The 26,603-nt window shown below is 45.2% G+C and overlaps 1 protein-coding gene across 2 annotated transcripts in view; it reads left to right on the top strand.

The window, feature by feature from the left end:
* LOC137434751 (choline/ethanolamine transporter flvcr2a-like) overlaps positions 1-26,603 on the top strand; it is a 75,352-nt gene that overhangs the window by 8,793 nt on the left and 39,956 nt on the right. The window contains exons 2-3 of one of the 2 annotated variants that reach the window (XM_068127869.2): positions 12,914-13,684; positions 24,864-25,005. In XM_068127869.2, coding sequence (XP_067983970.1) covers positions 12,977-13,684; positions 24,864-25,005 — 850 coding nt within the window. In that variant the 5' untranslated portion in view covers positions 12,914-12,976. Of the gene's footprint in view, positions 1-12,910; positions 13,685-24,863; positions 25,006-26,603 lie in introns of both variants that reach the window. The other variant, XM_078784096.1, reaches the window with a different exon arrangement.

The raw sequence follows: 26,603 nt of genomic DNA, 5'->3' as shown, positions 1-26,603 counted from the left end.
TTTCATGCTTTAGCATTCGCCGTATCTGCATTGCATGTATGCTTCTGGCCTCCCACCCGTGCGTAGCACGGGTATCTCACTAGTATAGATAATATAGAAAACAGTCCTCACCTTTTAGCTGTCTATACTGGGTTCGCTTTCCAATCCGATGATTAACTGTCAGATTTGTGGGGCTAGTGAGATACCCGTGCTACGCACGGGTGGGAGGCCGGAAGCAAATACCCAATGCAGATACGGCGAATGCTAAAGCATGAAATCAATAAATTCCACATTCCTGTGGCACCCTCAGTCGCATGACAGACATGGACAGCAAGTTCGTGAAGGACTTCCATGAAAAACGTACCCGTTCGCAAACAAACGGGTACGTTCACGTATAGAAACATTGATCGTGGGTCCATGGCGAATCTGCATATGGCGATCCGCAAAGTTCACGTTTAGAAAGTAGAAACCATCACAGCATGTCGTCATTCACTTGAACTCGATATCTCTTTTTTTCATTCCAAACAACATAACTCCAATCACAAATTAATCACAAAATAAACTTTAAACAACATTGTTAATGTTTCCTTCATTGTAAAAACTACCAAGTCAACAGTTAAAAGGATTTTGAGCCGATAGGTGTTACGGCCTTCGCAAGATCGATGGAGACGGCGATCTGTTAGCGTATACACCACCCAAATAGCTATGTGGAATTCCCTCATGTAGAGATTTAAACTCACGTCGTTTGAACTTTGGCCGAGGTCATTATTTACTTTTAATGATGTTTATATACGAATCAAAAAGAAGATAATTGGTTTTGGGTCATCCTTTACGCATATCTCGTGGGATTGTGAGTTGGAGAGACGACCGTGATGGCGGGGAGGGGTTTGGCATTCTCCCAAGCAGAGTCACCGAGTCCGATCAGTGCAGCCGATCGGTGCAGCTGTGCAGCGCAGCCATGCAGCGATCGGTGCAGCCGTTTGTGCGGCACCCGGGAAAATAACGTTATGCGGGAGTCCAAACCTGAAAATACTGGAGGCCAAAGCTGAAATTGTCAAAACAATATACCCTATTTTACTCCAGGAGATCCCAGGAATACCCACCCAAAATATCGTTGCAGTGGGTTCAGCCGTTTTTGCGGTACCTTCAAACAGATGGACAGACAGACAGACGGATGGACATTTGGTGAATTATAGTAAGATATATATATATATATATAATATATGTATTAACCGCCAGTAACGTTGCAGTTACTACAAATGGATTAGTGTTATGATTAGATTTACTATAATATTAACGTTACGTTATTATTACGAAAATTATATTATTTTTTTAAACCCGAGGTAAATTCCTTACTTCTGTGGTTACACCGCTTCAATCCATCAACTTTCCATTCACGACATTGGGATTAAAAGTGTTGTGGTTATATTTACTATAATATTATTATTATTACGAAAACGATACTACTAAAACGATACACTAATGTATTAAGAAACCTGGACTTATTTTGTCCGCGGACGGTGAGTCATATGGCCGATACATACCGTATTGTTGGAAGACCCGTAACATCTATGCTTTCGATATTTGATGGTCATTTTAACAATCGGTTTGTTTGTGTTTCACACTGAATGAAAATCGTAAAGGTAGAGCATGGCGATTGTAATATATGACAGGTTCGACGATATTGTCGCGTGATTCCCCTCGGTGAAGACCGGGAAATCACGAATGGCAATCTAGCTTACTTTGAGGCGTTATTCAATGGCGGATTTGGTTATATACATGGGCGGGGGAGGAAAAGATAGAGGAAGAAGAAGCGGGAGCTTTTACCTGTGGTCCCGAGCAGTCTTCAAACCTGCAGGAAATTGAACTCACGAACACGGATTTTTAATGTACAAGAATAACACGGCTTTTTAATGTACAAGAATAACACGGCTTTATTGCCGGACCCCGAGAACAAAGAACGCGACGATATCTAAAACCCCGAATGAGCGCTCCTATATACACATACTTCAAAGACGTACAGATGGGGAGGATATGAAAATAAATGTTTTGTTGTGTTCTGTGTGATGCGAGCTTAGCTCCTTCTGGCTGAGGTGTGTTGGGGATCGTCAGGCTCGTTGGCGTCGTCCAGGCCCCAAGCGTGCAAGCCCGCCGCGGCACTGGTGTTGGCTGGAAGAAAGGCCGTCGTCCACCGTTCGCGCTCCATTAGGCCCTACCGAGCCACTCGCTTGCCCCGGCCTCGTCTACTGGCGTGCCACCGGCCCTCTGCGCGACTCGAACGGGTCGCATGCAGCTCGCTCCTCCGCCCATGACTGGCTCTGAGCGCAGTCTTCCGACGCGGCTCCGGTTGTCGGGAATAAGGTCCCCAACGCGCCCCCGTTCACCAGGCCTCGATAAGGCCTCTCTCGCCAAGTGAGCGAGCGGGCGTGCAACCCGCCTCTACAACCGTGCAATGTTCTCCCGGATTCGGCACGGTCACAGTGTGCTGCAGCCAATGTTCGGATCAGAATGGGAGAGGGAGTCGAGGGTGGAGGAAGGCGTGAGGGCAGCAGGAGAAACAAAGAAAAGCGTCTACGGCGAGGGGAAGGACGTCCGGGCACAAAGGAATTCCAAAACGAGAAGAAGAAGGGGACGTCGATGCTGGCGAGCCAAGATGCGACCGTTCGGTATTGTCAAGATTCAGAAGAAGCGAGAAGGGCACGAGAGAAGGAGGTCCAAAAACGAGAAGAAGCGAGAGAGATAATGTCGGTCACGACCATCTGCTATTGCATCCAGAACAACAAGAAGGAGAATGTCCGTTCGCGGTTCGCGGTCTGGCTCGTCCTCTGATGTCACCGGCCCTTCCCATTTGCCGAGCGCTTCGAGCTCCTCCCCCCCATGCCATCGGTCCGTGGTCAATCAGCCCGTCTCTTCCTACTCTGCCAATCGGCGGCCTGCTTCTTACTCGCCCCTACCCCCGGTCAATTACGAATCCTTCTGGGCATGGCTATGCTTGCCTTTTCGATGTTTCATTGCCATGCTGGCGTAATGCACGACCGCTTCCGGTCTGTTCTTCTGGTAAGTCTTTTGTGAGAGGGAAGTTTTTATTAATGTGTGCGCTAATGGTGGGATTCCTAACCTAAGTGTCTATATGCGTTGCCATACGGGCAATGGGTAGCTCACAGAGAGAATGATGTACAAGGAAATTTTATCCTCATGCCCTAATCTAGTTAACAAGCCCCGCACCCTCGTGACGGGGATGAAGACACAAGCTTAATCCGACATTTGGGCTAGACAGGTCCCTGACTTACTGTACATCAAAGTGGTTCTTGCTATCCACGATCATTGAAGCACCTACCTATGCAGATCTACCTAAATCTATATATGTCCCTACCCAACATTCATAACAATATGTTCGTCATGAACGGCATATAAATCAAAATGGCGGAGCGTGGAGAGTCACCCACAGCACTGCCGTAATGACATCAGACGTAATCACATCACCCTGTCATGTGATCAGATTCTCAGCTCTGATTGGTATATGTTTGAGGGGACATACATATACATACATACATACATACATACATATATATGGACATGGAGGCCGCATTCCAGTGGATTGGGAACTGAGTACCCTCGTCCCTCTATACAAGGGGAAAGGTGACCCTCTGGAGTGTGGCTCGTACCGAGCGATAAAGTTATTGGAGCATGGAATGAAGGTATTGGAAAGGGTGTTGGAGAGGAGGATAAGGAAGAAAGTGAAGATCGACGAAATGCAGTTTGGATTCATGCCAGGAGGAGGAACGACAGACGCGCTTTTCATTGTGAGGCAGTTGCAGGAGAAGTACATGGAGAAGAGGAAGAAGTTGTTTCTTGGGTTTGTTGATCTGGAGAAAGCATTCGATAGGGTACCATGCAAAGTATTGACATGGGCATTGAGGAAATTAGGAGTGGAGGAATGGTTACTCAGAGTAGTGATGGCAATGTACAAAAGAGTGCGCACAGCTGTAAGGACGAAGGACGGGAACAGTGGTGAGTTTGAGGTGAAGGTGGGAGTGCATCAGGGGTCGGTACTAAGTCCACTACTATTTGTAGCTGTGATGGAGGTGCTGGCTCAGAACGTAAAGGAGGGTTTACCGTGGGAGTTGTTGTATGCAGATGATCTGGTGTTGATTGCGGAAAGTATGGATGGACTGAAGGAAAAGATGAACACGTGGAAGGAATGTATGGAGACAAAAGGTCTGAAGGTGAATATCGGAAAGACGAAGGTGATGGCAAGTGGTAAAGCATGTGGTGAGGTGGAAAGAACTGGGAAGTGGCCGTGTGCTGTGTGCAGGAAGGGTGTCGGAGTGAACTCCATTCAATGTACAATGTGCGCTGAGTGGGTTCATCAAAAATGTAGTGGTCAGAGAGGGTCATTAACCAGTGTGGCAGCTACATTCAAGTGTAAGGTGTGCACAGAGGGAGCTGCAGATGGAGGAGATGTTGAGTTGGATCTTGGAGACGGCGTGAAGCTGGAAGGTGTGAAAACATTTTGCTACCTCGGAGACATGCTGAATGGAGAAGGTGGATCAGACTCGGCAATGGTTGCTCGAGTGAGATGTGCATGGAAGAAGTTTCGGGAACTGAGTGGCATGCTGATGATGAGGGGAGTGTCGTTGAAGCTGAAGGGAAAGGTGTATGCTGCATGTGTGAGAAGTGTTATGATTTATGGGAGCGAGACATGGGTAATGAACGTAGAGCAGCAACGAAGGTTGGAAAGGGTGGAAATGCGAATGGTTCGACGGATGTGCGGAGTATCGTTTAGAGAGAGGAAGACAAATGATGAATTGCGAAAGATGATGGGAATAGAGCCTGTGATTGATGCTGTGAAGAGGAACAGGTTGAGATGGTTTGGTCATGTGTTGAGGAAGGATGAAAGTGACTGGTTGAGAAGAGTGATGGAAATGAATGTAGAAGGAAGCAGAGGACGGGGAAGACCGAGAAAGACTTGGCTAAAGATGGTGGAAGAAGAAATGCGGGCAAGGGGGTTAACAAGGAGAGATGCAGAAAATAGGGCAAAATGGAGAAGATTGTCATGGGGACCGCAAGGCTAACCCCCGCTCTAGCAAGGAAAATGGCCTTTAAAATGCATGTTGTTGTTGTTGTTGTATATGGACAAACACTGTTCTAGACGGCTCTGCCCGATGGGCGTAAAAATTTTTTTCCTCTGCAACTGTTAGTCTGATGGACACGAAATTTTAACCATATGAGCGACCCCTCCTGTAGAGTTTTTTTAAATTGATAATTATGACGTAATGGGTCACATGGTAAGGTGCCATCTTGGTAAAATCGAAAAACGTTGCACCTCTATATCTCCAAAACCACTCCCAAAACCACTCTATATCTAAAAAAATTGAAACATGGCTCATTGTCAAGTACTCCCCATGGGGAATAAGATATGTTCATGATTATGTCATCGGTACCTTAATTATGACGTCATAATTCGACAAGTACAATGCTTGATTTGATCAGTATGAATTTTTTTTTCTCTGCAATTCTTGGTCCAATTGACACTAAACTTCACCATAGGAGCATTTCCTCCTGTAGAATATTTTTATGATAATTATGACGTCATAGGTCACGTGATACAAGCGCCATCTTGGAAAAACCAAAAAAGATTGCACCTCTAAATCTCCAAAACCGCTCCATGGAAAAAAACGTAAACATGGCTCATTGTAAAGAACTCCATATGGAAATTGGTATTAACGATGACGTCATTGGTGCCGTTATTATGACGTCATAATTCGACAGGTACAACACTTGGTCTGATCAGTTTGAAATTTATTGAGCATGATCTATGCAACAATTATATTGGAGAATATAAATCTATGATGTCTTCGCTCACGTGGTCCGGCAGCCATATTGGATCAAAGAAAAAAAAAACTTCAAAAACAGAAGAGTGGGCTCGCACCAAGTTGACTGCGCATGGAAAGTATTCTATGAATACCATCTAGTTGAAGGTTCAGCAATTGTTGCTGAGCAGGATGAACAATTTCCAAAATTCCTGCCAAGTCGGCTTCAGTCGAATGTCAGGCCTGGTCAGCCGGTTCGTGAAAGAGCACGATAAGTGGGAGTAATTGAGGCCACTTAATAAGGAGTACCAGTGGTGATTTTATGGGACAAGCTGGATTGTTTTTCTACAATGGGGTTTGAGGAGTTTTCTTTACCAGGGACTTTGGTCCGACCGACGACCGCTCTGTTTTGGGATCATCACCAAACCACAGCTAACCGCTTCCAGCTTCAGTTCATGTTTGTTATTGCATCCACCGGTACCTGTTTAACATGTCCCTTGAGGTTATTCCATTTAATCACTCCATTCACTTGAGAAGGTATTGATATGAACTCTATTGGCATCATTTTCAAAAACAACTCAATTTCGCTTTTGATTTCCTTGTATTTGATGGTCTTGGTTCTTTTTTCACCGTTTCCATTTACATCGTAGTGAAGATCAGCAATTGTAGGGCTGAGGTTACAGAGAGGAGGTGAGGAGGTGATGGAGAGAGGAGAGGAGGGGAGGGAGAGAGGAGGGGAGGGAGAGAGGAGAGGAGGGGAGGGAGAGCAGAGGGGAGGGAGAGAGGAGGGGAGGGAGAGCAGAGGGGAGGTTGAGATGAGGAAAGAGAGATGAGGAAAGGGAGAGAGGAGGGGAGGGAGGGAGGGAGAGAGGAGGGGGAGGAATTGAGGAGGGGAAGGGAGAGATGAGGAAAGAGAGAGATGAGGAAAGGGAGAGAGGAGGGGAGGGAGAGAGGAGGGGGAGGAATTGAGGAGGGGAAGGGAGAGATGAGGAAAGAGAGAGATGAGGAAAGGGAGAGAGGAGGGGAGGGAGAGAGGAGGGGGAGGAATTGAGGAGGGGAAGGGAGAGATGAGGAAAGGGAAAGATGAAAGGGAGCGAGGAGGAGAGGGAGAGAGAAACAGACAGAGAAAGATCGAATACACAGGATATGTCGGGTGAAAACGAGTTGACGTCACATTGAGGGTTCTCGCAGGTGTTTGGGACGAAACCCAAACACCGCACCTTTTCTCTCGCGACTCCGAGAATAACTTCCCTCTCCAACAAACCAGTGGATTCGAATTGGAAATGGAATCTACATTGAGGAATATCAAAGGCTTCCAGTGACACGGAGGATGACGAAGTGTCACTGCTTAATGGAGGCTTTAATTAATATTGAGGATGCATTCAGATGCAAACAATGTGACGTACAGGTGCAATTCACACACAATTACAGCTCCGCCGTACAGCTCCGTCGGTGCAATTCGTCCGACTTGTAACAGTCATGTCGTCAAATCCAATTTTTGTGACACAATCATTAGTAAAGCCAACGAGCTTCCATATAATGTCTTTATGACCATTAATCTGAACACAAACATCACCCATTCACATGAAATGAGCATTACAATACTTCCGATATACGGATTAAAGTGTTTGGCAATTTTCTCCCGGATTAATTTTAACATTATTGCATATTTATTATATTAATTTGATGTTTTGTTTCGAGCCAAGTGTAAATGGGAACCAAAGGAAGATATTTGAGCTTGCCCTCAGCAACCACGGTGTGTGAGCACGAAGAAATAGAGCACGGTGTGCGAGCACAAATAAATAGAGGACAGTGTGCAAGCACGAATAAATAGAGCACGGTGTGCGAGCACAAAGAAATAGAGCACGGTGTGCGAGCACAAATAAATAGAGGACAGTGTGCAAGCACGAATAAATAGAGCATGGTGTGCAAGCACGAATAAATAGAGCACGGCATGCGAGCACGAAAAATGGACCACAGCATGCGAGCACGAAGAAATAGAGCACGGTGTGTGAGCACGAAGAAATAGAGGACAGTGTGCGAGCACGAAGAAATAGAGCACGGTGTGCGAGCACGAAGAAATAGAGCATGGTGTGCGAGCACAAAGAAATAGAGGACAGTGTGCAAGCACGAAGAAATGGACCACAGTGTGCGAGCACGAAGAAATAGAGCACGGTGTGCGAGCACAAATAAATAGAGGACAGTGTGCAAGCACGAAGAAATAGAGCACGGTGTGCAAGCACGAATAAATAGAGCACGGCATGCGAGCACGAAAAATGGACCACAGCATGCGAGCACGAAGAAATAGAGCACGGTGTGTGAGCACGAAGAAATAGAGGACAGTGTGCGAGCACGAAGAAATAGAGCACGGTGTGCGAGCACGAAGAAATAGAGCATGGTGTGTGAGCACAAAGAAATAGAGGAGTGTGCGAGCACGAAGAAATAGAGGACAGTGTGCGAGCACGAAGAAATAGAGCACGACATGCGAGCACAAAGAAATAGAGCACGACGTGCGAGCACAAAGAAATGGACCACAGTATGCGAGCACGAAGAAATAGAGGAGTGTGCGAGCACGAAGAAATAGAGGACAGTGTGCGAGCATGAAGAAATAGAGCACGACATGCGAGCACAAAGAAATAGAGCACGACGTGCGAGCACAAAGAAATGGACCACAGTATGCGAGCACGAAGAAATAGAGGAGTGTGCGAGCACGAAGAAATAGAGCACGGTGTGTGAGCACGAAGAAATAGAGGACAGTGTGCGAGCACGAAGAAATAGAGCACGGTGTGCGAGCACGAAGAAATAGAGCATGGTGTGCGAGCACAAAGAAATAGAGGAGTGTGCGAGCACGAAGAAATAGAGGACAGTGTGCGAGCATGAAGAAATAGAGCACAGTGTGCGAGAACGAAGAAATAGAGCACGACGTGCGAGAACGAAGAAATAGAGCACGACGTGCGAGCACAAAGAAATGGACCACAGTATGCGAGCACGAAGAAATAGAGGAGTGTGCGAGCACGAAGAAATATAGGAGTGTGCGAGCACGAAGAAATAGAGGAGTGTGCGAGCATGAAGAAATAGAGGAGTGTGCGAGCACGAAGAAATAGAGGAGTGTGCAAGCACGAAGAAATATAGGAGTGTGCGAGCACGAAGAAATAGAGGACAGTGTGCGAGCACGAAGAAATAGAGGACAGTGTGCGAGCACGAAGAAATAGAGTGTGCGAGCACGAAGAATTAGAGTGTGCGAGCACGAAGAAATAGAGGAGTGTGCGAGCACGAAGAAATAGAGGAGTGTGCGAGCACGAAGAAATAGAGGAGTGTGCGAGCATGAAGAAATAGAGGACAGTGTGCGAGCATGGAGAAATAGAGCACAGTGTGCGAGAACGAAGAAATAGAGCACGACGTGCGAGCACAAAGAAATGGACCACAGTATGCGAGCACGAAGAAATAGAGGACAGTGTGCGAGCACGAAGAAATAGAGCACGGTGTGCGAGCACGAAGAAATAGAGCACGGTGTGCGAGCACAAAGAAATGGACCACAGTGTGCGAGCACGAAGAAATAGAGGACAGTGTGCGAGCATGAAGAAATAGAGCACAGTGTGCGAGAACGAAGAAATAGAGCACGATGTGCGAGCACAAAGAAATGGACCACAGTATGCGAGCACGAAGAAATAGAGGAGTGTGCGAGCACGAAGAAAAAGAGGAGTGTGCGAGCACGAAGAAATATAGGAGTGTGCGAGCACGAAGAAATATAGGAGTGTGCGAGCACGAAGAAATATAGGACAGTGTGCGAGCATGGAGAAATAGAGGACAGTGTGCGAGCACGAAGAAATAGAGGACAGTGTGCGAGCACGAAGAAATAGAGGACAGTGTGCGAGCACGAAGAAATAGAGGACAGTGTGCGAGCACGAAGAAATAGAGGACAGTGTGCGAGCACGAAGAAATAGAGGAGTGTGCGAGCACGAAGAAATAGAGCACAGTGTGCGAGCACGAAGAAATAGAGCATGGCGCGTGAGCACAAAGAAATGGACCACAGTATGCGAGCAGGAAGAAATAGAGTGTGCGAGCATGAAGAAATGGACCACAGTATGCGAGCACGAAGAAAGAGTGGAGTGTACGAGCATGAAGAAATAGAGCACGGTGTGCTTCTTAAATGAACCGAGGATCAAGTAAGTCACATAATTAGGAATGTCACTCATGACACATATTTGAGTGTTACACCTAAATTATTTCCTGAAGCTATTTGTTTCCTTTGTTGGGGAAGCTAAGCTGACTGTGCTGGCAGGATTGGTGAGAGATATGCGCACTCACCTTTGAGTTGTATATGCAGTCATGTGAAAAAGCATGTTGTATATACAGTCAGCCATGCAGCGATCGGTGCAGCCATTTGTGCGGCACCCGGAAAAATAACGTTATGCGGGAGTCCAAACCTGAAAATGCTGGAGGCCAAAGCTGAAATTGTCAAAACAATATATCCTATTTTACTCCATGAGATCCCAGGAATACCCACCCAAAATATCGTTGCAGTGGGTTCAGCGGTTTTTGTGGTACCTCCGAACAGACGGACGGACGGGCGGACATTTGGTGAATTATAGTAAGATATATATATAAGATATATATTAACCTCCAGTAACGTTGCAGTTACTACAAAGGGATTAGTGTTACGATTAGATTTACTATAATATTAACGTTGCGTTATTATTACGAAAATTATATTATTTTTAAAAAACCGAGGTAAATTCAGGTGCAAATGGTCGTCAGGCTCGTTGCTCAGGTGCAAATGATTAGAACATCGTTAGAGCGGATCTTGGAGGCACCTGTCTTATTTAAACCTCAGACATTTAGTTTGGTTTGCTCTTTGTTGTTGAAGTGTGCGGCGTCACCATGCCGAGATCAAAAGATCTCTCTGAGGCCTTCAGAAAGAAGGTTATAGATGCCTACGAGTCTGAGAAGGGATTTGAAAAGTTCTCCAAACAATTTGAAATCAATCATTCGACTGCCCGGAAGATCATCTACAAGTGGAGAAGATTCCAAACATCTGCCAACTTGTTCAGGCCAGGCCGCCCCAGCAAGTTCATCCCGAGAGCAGACCGCAAGATGCTGAAAGAAGTCTCTAAGAACCCCAGAATGTCATCACGGGACCTACAGGTAGCTCTTGCCCCTGTTGATGTCAAAGTGCACGAGTCTACCATTAGAAAGAGGCTGCACAAATTTGATCTACATGGGAGGTGTGCCAGGAGGAAACCTTTGCTGTCCAGAAAGAACATCAGGGCAAGACTAAAGTTTGCCAATGAACACCTAGGCAAAGACCAGCGCTTCTGGAACAATGTGCTCTGGACAGATGAGTCAAAGGTAGAGCTATTTGGCCACAGCACCAGAAGACATGTTTGACGAAAACCAAAGACAGCATTTGACCACAAGAACCTGATACCAACTGTAAAGCATGGTGGTGGAAATGTTCTGGTTTGGGGCAGCTTTGCTGCATCAGGGCCTGGGCAGCTCACCATCATAGAATCCACGATGAATTCTTCATTGTACCAGAGGGTGCATGAGGATAATGTGAGGCCATCTGTCAGATGGTTGAAGCTCAACCGAAGGTGGACCTTGCAACATGACAATGACCCGAAACATACCAGTAAATCCACCAAGGAATGGCTGAAAAGAAAGAAATGGAGGGTTCTGGAATGGCCAAGTCAAAGCCCGGATCTAAATCCCATCGAGATGTTGTGGGGGGATTTGAAACGAGCTGTGCATGCAAGAAACCCCTCAAACATCGCACAGCTGAAATAATTCTGCATGGAGGAGTGGGCAAAAATTTCTCCCAGTCGATGTCAGAGACTGGTAGACAGTTATAAGAAACGCCTACTTGAGGTTGTTTCTGCCAAAGGGGGCAATACCACCTATTGGAGCCAAGGGTGCACTTACTTTTTCCACATGCGAAATTTGCATTTATGTTTATTTAAATTATACAATGGACTACAAAATGTAAATGTTTCATGATATTTGTTATATTATATCACCTTTATCTGTCAATGTTGTTGAAATGAAGATCAAATAGCTGTATGTTGAAATATGTTGAAAAAGTCAAAACTTTACATGGGGTGTACTTACTTTTTCACGTGACTGTAGCTTGGGTTCGAATCCAGACCAAACTATAAACTGTCATCCTGGTGTTTAACAGGCAGGGGGATTCATCAATGTGTGTGACGTGTCTCAGATGGATGTTAAATGGGCGTCCTGTCTTCCGACATTAGTTGGTGGATGTTAAAGATCTTATGGTGTCCTTCGCGAAGAGTAGGCGAGCTATCACTGGAACCATGAACAAAGCAGACCAGAACTCCGCCAGGCTAAACAGTTTACGTTTGGATCCCACTAAAAGGCCAGATCTGGATCCAGATTTTCACCAAAATCAAGTCAATTCGTCCTTGTCATACACCCAACCTGTCCACCAAACTTTGTCTGAATCTGTCAATAACCTTTAGAGATATCGTTCTCGCAGACAGACAGGGGTGAAAACATAACCTCTGCCCACCTTTGGTGGTGGAGGTAGTTACAAATTCCTGTTCTAACCTCCAGGGGGCACTGCTGTGCCCCGGCAAGGTTTGATGCTAACCCACAGCCAAGTGCTGCATACGAACGATGACTACCAGGTTGACATTAAGCTGGCTGTTTAATCTGCCAGCACTCAATGATGTTCTCGACAAATTTATACATCCCTTCTTTGGACTTAGACTAGGAAGGAAATGGCAAACTACCCTGCGTACACCTTGCCCAGGTAATGCAATTTGGCAGAAGCATCTGTTCTACTGAAGATTGTGTTGTTTTGATTTTCCTTTACCTTGATTTCAGCCTCATGGAGTACTTTATACATATCGAGGACAAGGAAATAGGGCGATACCACGATACATACCTTGGCATAAATTACATTAAAATTTGTACAAAATGGACACGTTCACACTGGGAAATCCTTTACAGAATTAGTCGCATGTGGTCGCATCACGTGAGAGGTGTAATTTTTTAAAATCTTGCTCGAATTTTATATATCCTTCATATTTAGGTAAAGCAGTTTTTGAAGTTGGTGCAAACCTAAAACTAATGACACTTGTTCTGTCTCTACTCAGCAGAGTCATATATTGGAACCACTTGAAGTTCGTCACCTCACTACCTCACCGACATGTATGAAGTAGATGAATACCGTGGATATGGACGCCATTTTTGAAGAAATCGAGCCAAGGCAAAGGCTTCACACGGATAAAGATGGCGGAATGGAAGGAAAAATAGGAGAATGTGTCATTGAAGAAGAAATAAATTTAGTTCAAGACAACTTATGTCAACCTCATGAAGAGTCTACAATTGAGATTAATCCAAGAGCAACCGTATCACGGTCTTCAGGAGACGGAAGCGTTAAGGGTGAAGACCGGCAACATATTGAGACGAAGACCGGCCAACCATTGCCCACAAAGGTGTATCGTCGTCGGTGGCTCATCGTTTTTATCTTCTGCTTGTACTCGCTCGTCAACGCGTTCCAGTGGATCGAGTACAGCAGCATCAGCAACATCATCCGTGAATACTACCAAACCAAGCACGTGGCCGTGGACTGGCTCTCCATGGTCATCATGGTCGTGTACGTGCCGCTCATCTTCCCCGTCACCTGGCTGCTCGATAAGATGGGTCTTCGGGTCATCGCCCTGTTGGCGGCCTCGCTCGACTGCCTCGGCGCCTGGCTCAAGACCGCGAGCGTTCGGCGCCACCTGTTCGGCGTCACGGCCCTGGGTCAGTTTGTTTGCGCCGTGGCCAACGTTTTCATCTTGGGGATGCCGTCGCGTGTCGCTGGACTCTGGTTTGGTCCTCAAGAAGTCTCCACCGCCTGTTCAATCTGCGTGTTTGGGAACCAGGTATGCATGCATCATGGCAATCCCATCCACAATTCCTCCTCCATGCTCGTTTTGGGGGGCTGAGGGTGGTGCAACTTGTAGTTGCATTAACATTCTTGAAATAAATCAGGAGGGCTGTGGGAAGTGAACCGAAGCTACCTGCCTATTATCCTTAACATGCTACCCCCTTAAACAATCAGTCTTTTTTTTCTTTTTTTTTGTACACAAACAACATCGAGGCTCGTGTAAGAGCTAGCACATTAAACACACATCAGCACAAAAAACACAAAAAACATAAACGGATACATAAAACAATAAAGGGAGGGGGAGACAAGATGGGGAGAGGGAGGGAAGCACACAAGCACAACAGTAGAGAACAGGGACATCGGGAGATATGTGGGAGGGAGAGGGCTTGGGGGGGAAGAGGCATGGGAAAGGGGGTGGGGGGGGGGGGGGGAATGCATGCCATGTCCATTTTGGTTTTGTGCATGCCATGTTAGTTCCTAAAGTAAGTACAGGACATTTTTACTCTTCTCTCCGAACCAGTCACGGCATTGGGGTAGATGTCATGTCGGATGTATCAGAGATATGTTTTATTGTTATCATACCTTTTTGTATTTTTCCATTTAACTTCTTGCACTTGCATTCAAACATGGTATTTGATGGAGAGACGGATTGGTTTGGAATTGCGAAAGGGGTTAAGACAGGGATGCATTCTCTCCCCTTACTTGTTCAATCTAATGAGTACATCATGAGAAATCAAACCTGGATTACAAAGAGACTGGAGTCAGGATTGCAGGAATACGTATCGGCAATTTCAGGTAATATGATGACACCAATGTGTTGGCAGAAAGTAAAGAGGACTTGATGAAACGGCTGCAAACAGTGAAGAAACGAAGTCATTATTTAAACCTAAATTAAGATTAAAATCTTAGCAAATGAGAATATGGAAGAGGTGGTTTGGAAATCTTTACTATAATTCACCAAATGTCCATCCGTCCATTCGAAGGTACCGCAAAAACAGCTGAACCGATCGCAACGATATTTTGTGTGGGTAATCCTGGGACCCCCTGGAGTAAAATAGGCTATATTGTTTTTCCAATTTCAGCTTTGGTCTCCAGCATTTTCAGGTTTGGACCTCCGCATAACGTTATTTTCCCGGGTGCCGCACAAACGGCTGCACCGATCGCAACTTGACAAATGAAAACGCAGTTAAAAACAATGACCTCAGATAAAGACCTTTTATAAGGACATGGGTTGAATCCCTGCTTGAGAGAATGCCAACCCACTCCCCGCCATCACGGTCGTCTCTCCAACTCACAATCCCACGAGACATGCGGAAAGGACGACCCAAAACCAATTATCTTCTTTTTGATTCGTATATAAACGTCATTAAAAGTAAATAATGACCTCGGCCAAAGTTCAAACGACGTGGGTTTAATCTCTACATGAGAGAAATCCACATAGCTATTTGGGCGGTGTATAAGCTAACAGATCGCTGTCTCCATCGATCTTGCCAAGGCCGTTACACCTATCGGCTCAAAATCCTTTTAACTGTTGACTTGGTAGTTTTTACAATAAAGGAAACACGTATCGGGAGTACATACGACATAGCAATTGTGAATGTGACAGCTCTGAGGCGTCTTTCCCTTCACATCGCAGTGACGGCGAGCACCAACATGGCGGCTGTAAGATTAACATCTGGCTTCAAGCCCCCTCACCACCCAAAGCCTTCAACCAGACATATTAACGCGCTCCTCCCCCTTCATTCCCATTATTCAAAGCAAAGCGGTAAAAATTGTTGTATTGCCATTAATTATATATTGCAAGCAACGGTACCCGCCCTAAGGGCGGGGCTTCAATTGGGAGGCGCAAATGATTATTTAAACGATTTATATAAACATCCGTTAAATCATATCACACGCAAATCATATCACACGAATTTCAATTTAAAAAACTACATCACTGTTCATATCGGTAAATATTATTCCATCGTGTTTTAAATCGTGAAAGCAACTGTACGCTTTTCTTTCGGAAAAAAAATGGAATGATTTTGTACCTCTTCTTCAGCTTAGAACTTCAGGATAGACGACATTGCTGATAAAAGTTCCTTTTCTCTCTTTGAAGTTCTTGGCAAATATCTTTATACTGTCGCTGCTGCCAACGCGACGCCATGGCATTATTCATAACATTCATTCATTCATTCATTCATGTAATGATCATTAAACATGATTCTTACGCTCATTAAACATTCATTAAACAGTAAACGTTCATTAAACGATTACGAAAATAAAAACGAAAAACATTACGAAATTCACATTACCTCAGCATAATTCAAACCGTGAACACATCGAATATTGGAGAGGCCATTGCCCAAACGATTTCTTTTCTCTGGTACGTGTTTCTGGGCGGGTACCGTTTCAGATAAACCGGTAAAATGCCTCCCAAACGGAAATCTTCATTGACGAAAACGACCAAGGAAGCTTCCAGACTGGGCCCTTGACTATCCTGAAAGACTTCCAGCTTCCTAAACCGAACAGGGCCCTTGCGGAGCAACTTGAGCAGTCGAGAATCATAGAAGAAGAGACCAACTACAATGTGCAAGAACTGGAAGAGTACGTCTAGTCACTTGGAATCAGCCAAAGCTGAACGAGGAGCAGCAACTGTTCTATGAAGCAGTCGTCGACTCGGTGAGGAATGAGAAGGGTCAGTTGTTTAGCTTGGATGCTCCTGGAGGTCCTGGAGAAACCTTCCTCATCTGTATACTGCTGGCTCAACTTCGCTCTGAGAAGAAAGTTGCGTTCACCACAGCTATGAGTGGAATTGTAGCAACCCTCTTCCAAATGGTCGTACGCTTCACTCTCGCTGCATTGTACCACTGTCAATCAAGGAGGACTCTGTGTGCAACATCACCAAGAGAGACAGTACAGGGCAATTGATCAAGCAATGTCATCTCGGTCATTGATGAAGTCTCCATGTGTGACAGGCGTATCATCGAAGCGTTGGACCGGACATTCCGTGATATCCGTGAGACAGATCGGTCTTTTGGAGGTATCACCATCATCTTCTCTGGAGACTGGAGAAAGATCCTGCCTGTCATCCAAAGAGGAGGCACGGCTCTCCTGGCACGGTTGCTGCAACCCTGAAGCACTGAAGCAGTCCCCCCTCTGGAGTCCAGGTGTCCAAGTCCAGGTGCATCGCCTGACGAAGAACATGCGTGTTCATAACACAGGAAGTGGAGATGAAGAGTTTGTCAAGGAACTTTTGTGAATTGGAGAGGGAAGGCTACCCATCGATGCAGAAATCGGCGAGTTCAAAGTTCAAGTCAAGGAGGACTACCTGACCCAAGGAGAAAACGTCAAGAGCCTCACTGACATCATATTCAGCAACCTGAGCACCTTGCATGCTGACAGGAACTGGCTTTGCAGCCGAACCATCCTCTGTCCCAGGGCCGGCCCAAGGATTTCGGTGGCCCGAAACAAGATTTTGTTTGTGGCCCCAAAACACTCCCAGCGCAACCACCAAATCACACACTGCTCACAACTGAGTGGACACACACACACACACACACACACACACACACACAAAAATATTTTGACAATTAAATAGCAATGAACAATCAATATGAGTGCAAAATATTCAAAAGAAATAAAGTGAATACTACAAAAGTGTTAACTATTGTACAAAACAACAGCTATAGGCAACTGTGGAAACTATAGCTATCCATACCTTCACCACCATCCAACATCAGTGAGAAAGTCCTCAAAATCTTTGCCTCCTTGAATTTCTTGAAGCAAAATCGTGAATGACGTCATCGTAAGACACCTGCCTGCCAACCTCATGGTTCATACTAATGATGGCAAGTCCAGTGAGGCGGTCTTCTGCCATAGATGATCGCAGGTATGTCTTTATGCTTTGAAAAGCTTCTTTCAGCTGATGCCACTGTCACTGGCAGGGTTCAGGCAATCGTCAGGGATATCCAAAGATTTGGATACAACTCTGTCAGTTCCTTCTTGTGGACAAAGTCCAGCAATTCAAATGCAGTCATCCTGTTTGTGGGAAAGGTGAATGCTGGGTCAACCTGAAACGGCCCTCTGCGTACAATATCTGTCCTGTCTGCATCTGACAGGATAGATGGCCAGTCAAATGGATCTTGCGGTTGTGCTGCAACTGGATATTGGGAGGTGGCACATGGAATATCAGTGGATGATGAGAAGGCTGTGGTACCTCAGTTACGACCTCTGCAGCAGACGCAGTCACGTCAGAGGAGGGAGTAGATGCCCCTGAAGTCTCTGAATCTGACGATGATCCCTCTGCAGCAGTCATGTCAGCTGACGAGGTAGATAGTCCTGGAGCAGCGGAGGTTGCTCCAAAATATTTCAATAACGCCCTGAAAAGATTATACATTAGATTTTTTTTATTTTTTTAAATATAGGCTGGAAGACATTGCATGGCTATGTTATATGTATCTTCCAGGCCTATTTATATGTAGTCAGTTTATCCAAATAATGCCTATTTGGAACAGGCATGTTTTGAACGGGCACTGCACTAGTTATTTTAAAAGAAGACTTTAATGTTGCAAGAAAAACGACTTTCAGATTCATTCAATCAGAACAAACAAACAAACAATCACAAACCTTTATCCTGTGTTCTTTTTACCATCTCCAATTTTCTCTTCTTCCGCCCTTGAGCGCCAGACATGAGTTTTCTTTTAGGAGCCATTCGTGTACTCTGTTGGTCAAAATAAGTTGCGAATGGGAGATTGGGAGAGAGAAGGCAGGTGCTGGCGATGGCGCTGCTACATAACAACAAAACGTTGACGGCAACGTTACCCCCCAGCGTTACATGGCTACACGTTGAGTTAGCCGTGTGTGGCTCCCCCTAGCGGTTGTGGCCCGAAACTACCGCATTGAGTGTTTATACCGGCGGCCGGCTTTGCTCTGTCCTTCGAATGAGGCGGTTGATGAAGTGAATGCGATCGTATTGCGGCAAAACCCTGCGAAGGAATCCGTCTACTTGAGCAGCGACGAGATAAATGGAAGTAGAGAACAGACACCAATATCCAGTAGAATTCCTTAACTCGATATGCGCATCAGGAATGCCTCCTCACAAACTCTGCCTCAAGAAGGGAGGAGTCAGGTTCACTATGTTAACAAATATAATTTCGTTCAAAATTTTGGGATTAGCAAACCTGTACATTTTTGGAATCATCAGAGCATGGAGAATCCGAAAATCAATGTTGGCATTTGCACAGACACCTGCATGGCCGCCATTTTGGATTTTCAAAAATGGCCGCCATAACATACATATTTTGCGCTATCTCGGCTTCTCGTCAACCTAGATAGTGCGGGAGCCCAGAAACATTTGTTTCACATCTCGAGTACAAAAGGTTTGAGGCCTGGAATATATGCATCTATGATAGGAGACCCCAAAAAGGCAATTCTTAAGTTCTGCAATTCTGCACAGCAACCAGGGGGCGCCACCAAAGACCCCTAAATGTGACTCTTAATTCACAATTTGAGTACATCTTTCAAACTTGTCTTAAAATGTTCTCTATAGGAGTGGAAATCAGAATTCCCAATTCTTAAGTTTTCAATTTGTGTATTAGGTCGCTTAAGAACGACCTAATTAATGCTAATTAACGCTAATTAGCATTTTTAATTCACAATTTGAGTACATCCATGAAACATATGGCAATGTATTCCTTAGGTCATCCTAAATCAAGATCAGTCATTCTTAAGTATCCATTTCATGTATTAACCCACTTAAGAACGCAAAATGTACTCATTGACCCCGTCCCTGGCAAGGTGAGTGTTAATTCACAATTTGAGTACATCTTTCAAATTGGTCCCAAACTGTTCAGTAGATCATCGTGAATCAAGAACAGCAATTCTTATGTGTCCATTTCATGCATCAACCCACTTAAGAATGCAGTCAGTATTGTAACGGAATTTGGGTTGTCACTGGCTGCTATCCCCCCCTCCACTCCCTGGCTGGCCCTCCCTTATATGCAAGGGAGGGGCTGGAGTGCTGACCTGAGGGCAGGCCCCAAGTAGACACCCACACCAGTGCTGAGCATGCACACACCTGTCTGGCTGGCCGGATCGAGGGTGTTCAGTTTTGGTTAAGGAAGGAGTTTTGGCCTCCCAGCCAATGGGGAGGCTTCTTCCCTAACTTGAGCCAATTACACCCTAAACAGGAAGTGCCTCTCTACAGAAATGACTGTCCTGCAGTGAATAACTGGGACCAATATACAACATTGTTTGGGGAATAATAACCAGTGACTTAAAGGGAAATATTAACACATTATCAATCCAGGTTTGTGACACTATCTTGAGGGACGAACTTTCTGGGACACCCTGTAGAGGGAGTTGTCGGTTTATCATAGGACCTAATCATGGGGAATCTCCTGCTCTTTCCCTCCATAGATTCTCTGAATCGGCTGCAGAATGTCTGATGTTGCCTGCAATGCCTAGATCACTGCTTAGGTAAGTCAACAAATAGGGTTAGGGTTTGGGGTTAGGTGGCAAAACCCCGGCAGAGGTTGTAGAAGGTGACGACTCCTTGGATGGACATAAATGTGGGGCATTGCTATGGTGAACATCACTGGCGGCTTTAACAGGTGGCGTTTGGGATGAGATGGCGGTAAAGTTCTTGTAACAAGAAACATGGTAACCCTAACCCTAACCCTAACCCAACCCTAACCCTAACCCTAACCCAACCCTAACCCTAACCCAACCCTAACCCTAACCCAACAAACAATACTATGCTGTAGGCCTAATAAGCATTCGGGGCCGATACAGAATTATGTAGCCCTAGGCCTAGGTGGCGCGCAGGAAATGTCCAGGCAGATGAGGGTATCCAAAGTTCTGTATGCATACCGATTTCAGGTTCGAACCACAGCTGAGTAGAAAATAATGACTTATTGCCTCAAAATTTGAAATAACTTCTTTTGGATTTCACTGACCAAAACTGACTGACTCGCCATGCTCACTGACCACCCGCTGTGATTTTATTTTTCAGACAATGATTTGAAACATGCAACCATGGAATCGGCCACCAATACTACGCCTACTGTCCAGCCTACTGTCCAGCCTACTGTCCAGCCTACTGTTTCATCATTGGAACGCAGATGTATTCTTCACATCCAACGCAGTGCAGACAAGAAAGCTCGTCCAGACGTTCTACCTTTCAAGGATACGCAATGGGAAGCAGTAGAAACAGCAGCAGCTAATAGACGGCAAAAGCAACATTTCCAGGACTCTGTCTATTGTGGTGTAGTTCAGAGATTGCCTACGTCTCCTGCTGAAATGGATGGTTACCATGTTTCTTGTTACAAGAACTTTACCGCCATCTCATCCCAAACGCCGCCTGTTAAAGCCGTTGTTTTGGAAGGTGGTCACTGCAAATGCTTGCATTAAACCCAACCCACATAATAGGCAATACATCATTGCCAATGGCATGGCTCATCATCCACACGAGGTCCAGGTGGCGAGCCTTGTTGCTAACATCTGGAAGGCTGTAGACTGCAGTGTTTTTGTAACTGAACTTCGTCATCTTTGGTATCTTCCTATATGGCTGGAGTGCAGTATCTGTACTCTCAAGGGTTCTCTTCCTTTTGCCTGTCTTTACTTGCCGAGCACTAGTTGAGGTTGAAACTGCCATGACAGCAGATGCTTCACGTTCTTCATCAGGTGCTGGCACATTTTGGTACAGAATACCCATGGTATCGTGCAGCGAATTGGCTCCAGACATGGTTTGAGTCATCTCATCGAAATTGTCGAAGGCTAATCCGACTGGTTTACCTACGACTGTTCCTTTTGGACAAGCAAGCTTCTGTTCTTGAATGGATTCAGCTGTGGCAGTTTCAACTTCTTCCAATGTGTTGTAGCTTAAACAGTGACCAAACCTGTTCAGGACTTGAACCATTTTTTTACTGCCAGTGACCGACTTAACACTCATACCAAGAGCTACATGTTTTGCAGGTTTTGCGCGACCCCGTTGTACAATGAACAAGGCATCCTGACTAGACGAATTTGCGCGGCGCTTTACTGACTCTGTATATCGCTCTGGTTTTAGCCCTCCGTACAAAATATTGAAAAAATCTACTACAAGTTTTGGGGGTGACGAGTCCCCGTTTCTTAAATCCTCCAATGTCGGACATTCAGGAAGGTCGACCTTTTCAACCTTGAGCAACTGGTTGCGCAAAAGCAATGCTGCTTTGGCGATTGTTCTCTCATCAGTAGATGTGTAATCATATACAACACGAATTGCATCATCTGCGGTTTCTGCATTATATAAGATGTTTCCAAGCCTTTTCCCAAGTGAACTCTGTATCTTTATGCGCGCTTTGAAGTGACTCATCAATGTCCTAGAGAGGCTGAAGGCGCTTCCCCTGGGCGTTTCTGCGGATGCCGAACAAATATCAAGATAACGTTCATATACAGAATTAAGAAGTTCAGGTCTGTTGTCTATTATTACAGATTGCTCAATGTATGCAAAAATGTCCAACACACTGGTCTCAGAAGGCGTTTTTGTTTCACGTGTGTCCTTTTGGGAAACTCGATTGGCTGACAACAAATACGCACTTTTACATGAATGATGGTAGTGGGCCTCCTTGGCAATTAAATCCGTATCAACTACTTTTGGAATAACCTTACTGTCATTTAATGTCTTTGCTGCATTTTGGATCGATACACCGGCTTCAATGGTTTCACATCTTCCCAACAGTTCGACGCTTCCACCTTTGAGTCGTTTTATCTTTTTCTCACAGAATAGACAAACAGGTGGCAAAATCCCGGCAGATGATGTAGAAGGTGCCGACTCCTTGGATGGACGTAAATGTGGGGCATTGCTACGGTGAACATCACTGGCGGCTTTAACAGGCGGCGTTTGGGATGAGATGGCGGTAAAGTTCTTGTAACAAGAAACATGGTAACCATCCATTTCAGCAGGAGACGTAGGCAATCTCTGAACTACACCACAATAGACAGAGTCCTGGAAATGTTGCTTTTGCCGTCTATTAGCTGCTGCTGTTTCTACTGCTTCCCATTGCGTATCCTTGAAAGGTAGAACGTCTGGACGAGCTTTCTTGTCTGCACTGCGTTGGATGTGAAGAATACATCTGCGTTCCAATGATGAAACAGTAGGCTGGACAGTAGGCTGGACAGTAGGCTGGACAGTAGGCGTAGTATTGGTGGCCGATTCCATGGTTGCATGTTTCAAATCATTGTCTGAAAAATAAAATCACAGCGGGTGGTCAGTGAGCATGGCGAGTCAGTCAGTTTTGGTCAGTGAAATCCAAAAGAAGTTATTTCAAATTTTGAGGCAATAAGTCATTATTTTCTACTCAGCTGTGGTTCGAACCTGAAATCGGTATGCATACAGAACTTTGGATACCCTCATCTGCCTGGACATTTCCTGCGCGCCACCTAGGCCTAGGGCTACATAATTCTGTATCGGCCCCGAATGCTTATTAGGCCTACAGCATAGTATTGTTTGTTGGGTTAGGGTTAGGGTTGGGTTAGGGTTAGGGTTAGGGTTGGGTTAGGGTTAGGGTTAGGGTTACCATGTTTCTTGTTACAAGAACTTTACCGCCATCTCATCCCAAACGCCACCTGTTAAAGCCGCCAGTGATGTTCACCATAGCAATGCCCCACATTTATGTCCATCCAAGGAGTCGTCACCTTCTACAACCTCTGCCGGGGTTTTGCCACCTAACCCCAAACCCTAACCCTATTTGTTGACTTACCTAAGCAGTGATCTAGGCATTGCAGGCAACATCAGACATTCTGCAGCCGATTCAGAGAATCTATGGAGGGAAAGAGCAGGAGATTCCCCATGATTAGGTCCTATGATAAACCGACAACTCCCTCTACAGGGTGTCCCAGAAAGTTCGTCCCTCAAGATAGTGTCACAAACCTGGATTGATTAATGTGTTAATATTTCCCTTTAAGTCACTGGTTATTATTCCCCAAACAATGTTGTATATTGGTCCCAGTTATTCACTGCAGGACAGTCATTTCTGTAGAGAGGCACTTCCTGTTTAGGGTGTAATTGGCTCAAGTTAGGGAAGAAGCCTCCCCATTGGCTGGGAGGCCAAAACTCCTTCCTTAACCAAAACTGAACACCCTCGATCCGGCCAGCCAGACAGGTGTGTGCATGCTCAGCACTGGTGTGGGTGTCTACTTGGGGCCTGCCCTCAGGTCAGCACTCCAGCCCCTCCCTTGCATATAAGGGAGGGCCAGCCAGGGAGTGGAGGGGGGATAGCAGCCAGTGACAACCCAAATTCCGTTACAATACTGACTGCATTCTTAAGTGGGTTGATGCATGAAATGGACACATAAGAATTGCTGTTCTTGATTCACGATGATGTACTGAACAGTTTGGGACCAATTTGAAAGATGTACTCAAATTGTGAATTAACACTCACCTTGCCAGGGACAGGGTCAATGAGTACATTTTGCGTTCTTAAGTGGGTTAATACATGAAATGGATACTTAAGAATGACTGATCTTGATTTAGGATGACCTAAGGAATACATTGCCATATGTTTCATGGATGTACTCAAATTGTGAATTAAAAATGCTAATTAGCGTTAATTAGCATTAATTAGGTCGTTCTTAAGCGACCTAATACACAAATTGAAAACTTAAGAATTGGGAATTCTGATTTCCACTCCTATAGAGAACATTTTAAGACAAGTTTGAAAGATGTACTCAAATTGTGAATTAAGAGTCACATTTAGGGGTCTTTGGTGGCGCCCCCTGGTTGCTGTGCAGAATTGCAGAACTTAAGAATTGCCTTTTTGGGGTCTCCTATCATAGATGCATATATTCCAGGCCTCAAACCTTTTGTACTCGAGATGTGAAACAAATGTTTCTGGGCTCCCGCACTAAGAGACTTAATTAAATATGCCAATCCTATGTTTTCTGGGTTTCTGGGTTTTCTGGGTTTCTGGGTCGACCTCCCACACTCACAGCACAGTGGATGATCCCACCATTATACCCACCAGTCTGGTGTTTATGAAATTTGTTTTATACGTATTCCACCTTTTATAGTTTGCTTCAATCATCTGCACATTTAAAGTTATCGAAGTCTTGAGTTGCACAAGGATTTTATAAACACCATGCATGTATTTTTGTCATGGAACGCCTCCATATGTGTGCTTACTCAATGATGTCCGTTCTGTATGAAACAGCTGGGTGTCGCTCTGGGCTTCCTGGTGCCCCCCCTGGTTGTACCCAATTCCGGGGACATGAACCAAGTAGGCGAGCGCCTGTCCATGCTTTTCTACGGAGTTGCGGCTATAACATCCGTCCTCTTTCTTCTTGTCTTTCTTTGTGAGTGATACTCTTCCTTGAACTCATTCCTCCTTGTGAATGCGGTGTAACCTTTCCATGTCATGCATGCCCTGATACCAACTGATGTAGTCGAACGTTTATTTGCTTTGATTGTGATGCATTGTATGAAAGGTCCTCATGCTATCCTGAAAGAGAGGTTCGTTATTTATTTACTTATGTCTAGTGTCGAGGCTCGTGGAGGAACTAGAACACAGAACTGATCAGGACGTAACAGAACGAAAAGAACAGTAGAAGGAGAGGGACTATTAGCAGGGTTGAGGGACAAAATAACTAACCTAACCCCTGCTCTAGCAGGGAAAATGGCCTTAAAGTGCCTGTTGTTGTTGTTGTTGTTGTTGTTGTTGTTGTTGTGTGAGGGACAAAATAAAGGGAGACTTGCACAAGTAATAAATGAGGGCTAGCGGAGGACACAGAGGGTTAACGAGATGGAGTCCCCTGGGAACTCTCAATCACAGAAGTGGAAGGATGTTACCTCAGAGGGTGGAATAATCAGAAAAGAGATAGAAGATTTTCCAGAGGGTCAGAGAGATTATTATCAGGAATAGGACTGGGCCCAGAACCCAGTGGGATACAAAACAAACTCTTCAGCCTGGCGGAGGTATGCGCTCTACTGAGTGCTGTTCTAGATGTTTCTCTTTTTCTTTATCTCTGTGCCGAGGGAGAAGTGAATCAGTGCAGAGAGTTTTCTGTAAGGTCACTTGGCTGCACCTGGATGGGTTTGAGGGTTGTGTAATAGCAGCTGAAACCCAAATCTTACCCAGGTTCCTCCTGATGACTCCATCTTTGCTCTTTGCTTCTTCTGGTTCCTCCTGATGACTCCATCTTTGCTCTTTGCTTCTTCTGGTTCCTTCCGATGACTCCATCTTTGCTCTTTGCTTCTTCTGGTTCCTTCCGATGACTCAATCTTTGCTCTTTGCTTCTTCTGGTTCCATCTCTTTGCTTCTTCTGGTTCCTTCTGATGACTCCAATGTAGTATTTCGTCTTCCATTTGATTGTGTAGCTCTGGATTTTTTTTCCCTTGAAGACCATTTCATTCACCTCTGGATTCTGGATCTGCTTTACCTCTAATCACAATGTTGGCAATGTGGCATGGCCTTGCCTGGGCCTTGCTTCACCTCCACCCTTGTAGAATGGTTTTAATCTCCTTTCCTTCCCCTGCTGCATGATCTATTTTCATTTCCCATTCAAAGAATACATAATCCTCTTGTACATGTTTCTGGCACTAATGCAATAATGCATCAAAAGACGAAATTAACCTACTAACCACATCGGCTTGCATTTGCCTGATTTGTGGAGTTGAATTAAGGTAGAATGTTATATTCCAACCACTATGGCCCTATAATGACATCATTTAAGGGAATTGTACCAGAAATACTGGATGTCCATTTGATTGCCTATGGCTGCACCATATTTGTACATCACGAGATGGTGATTTCATTGACACCTTTGTTTCCCAAGTTCTGTTTTTTTGTGACTGGGATCTACATTTGATCTACTTTATGTAACGTAGCCAATAGTTTCTGTCAATAAATTAGATGTGGATTCAGATTCCTGGACAGTCGTCACATGACGTCATA

This window comes from Myxine glutinosa, chromosome 9 (assembly GCF_964187855.1).
Source record: "Myxine glutinosa chromosome 9, kmMyxGlut1.1, whole genome shotgun sequence".
NCBI classification, from domain to species: domain Eukaryota; kingdom Metazoa; phylum Chordata; class Myxini; order Myxiniformes; family Myxinidae; genus Myxine; species Myxine glutinosa.
Note: the sequence above shows the minus strand (reverse complement) of the source record. Positions and strands in the feature narration are given on the sequence as shown.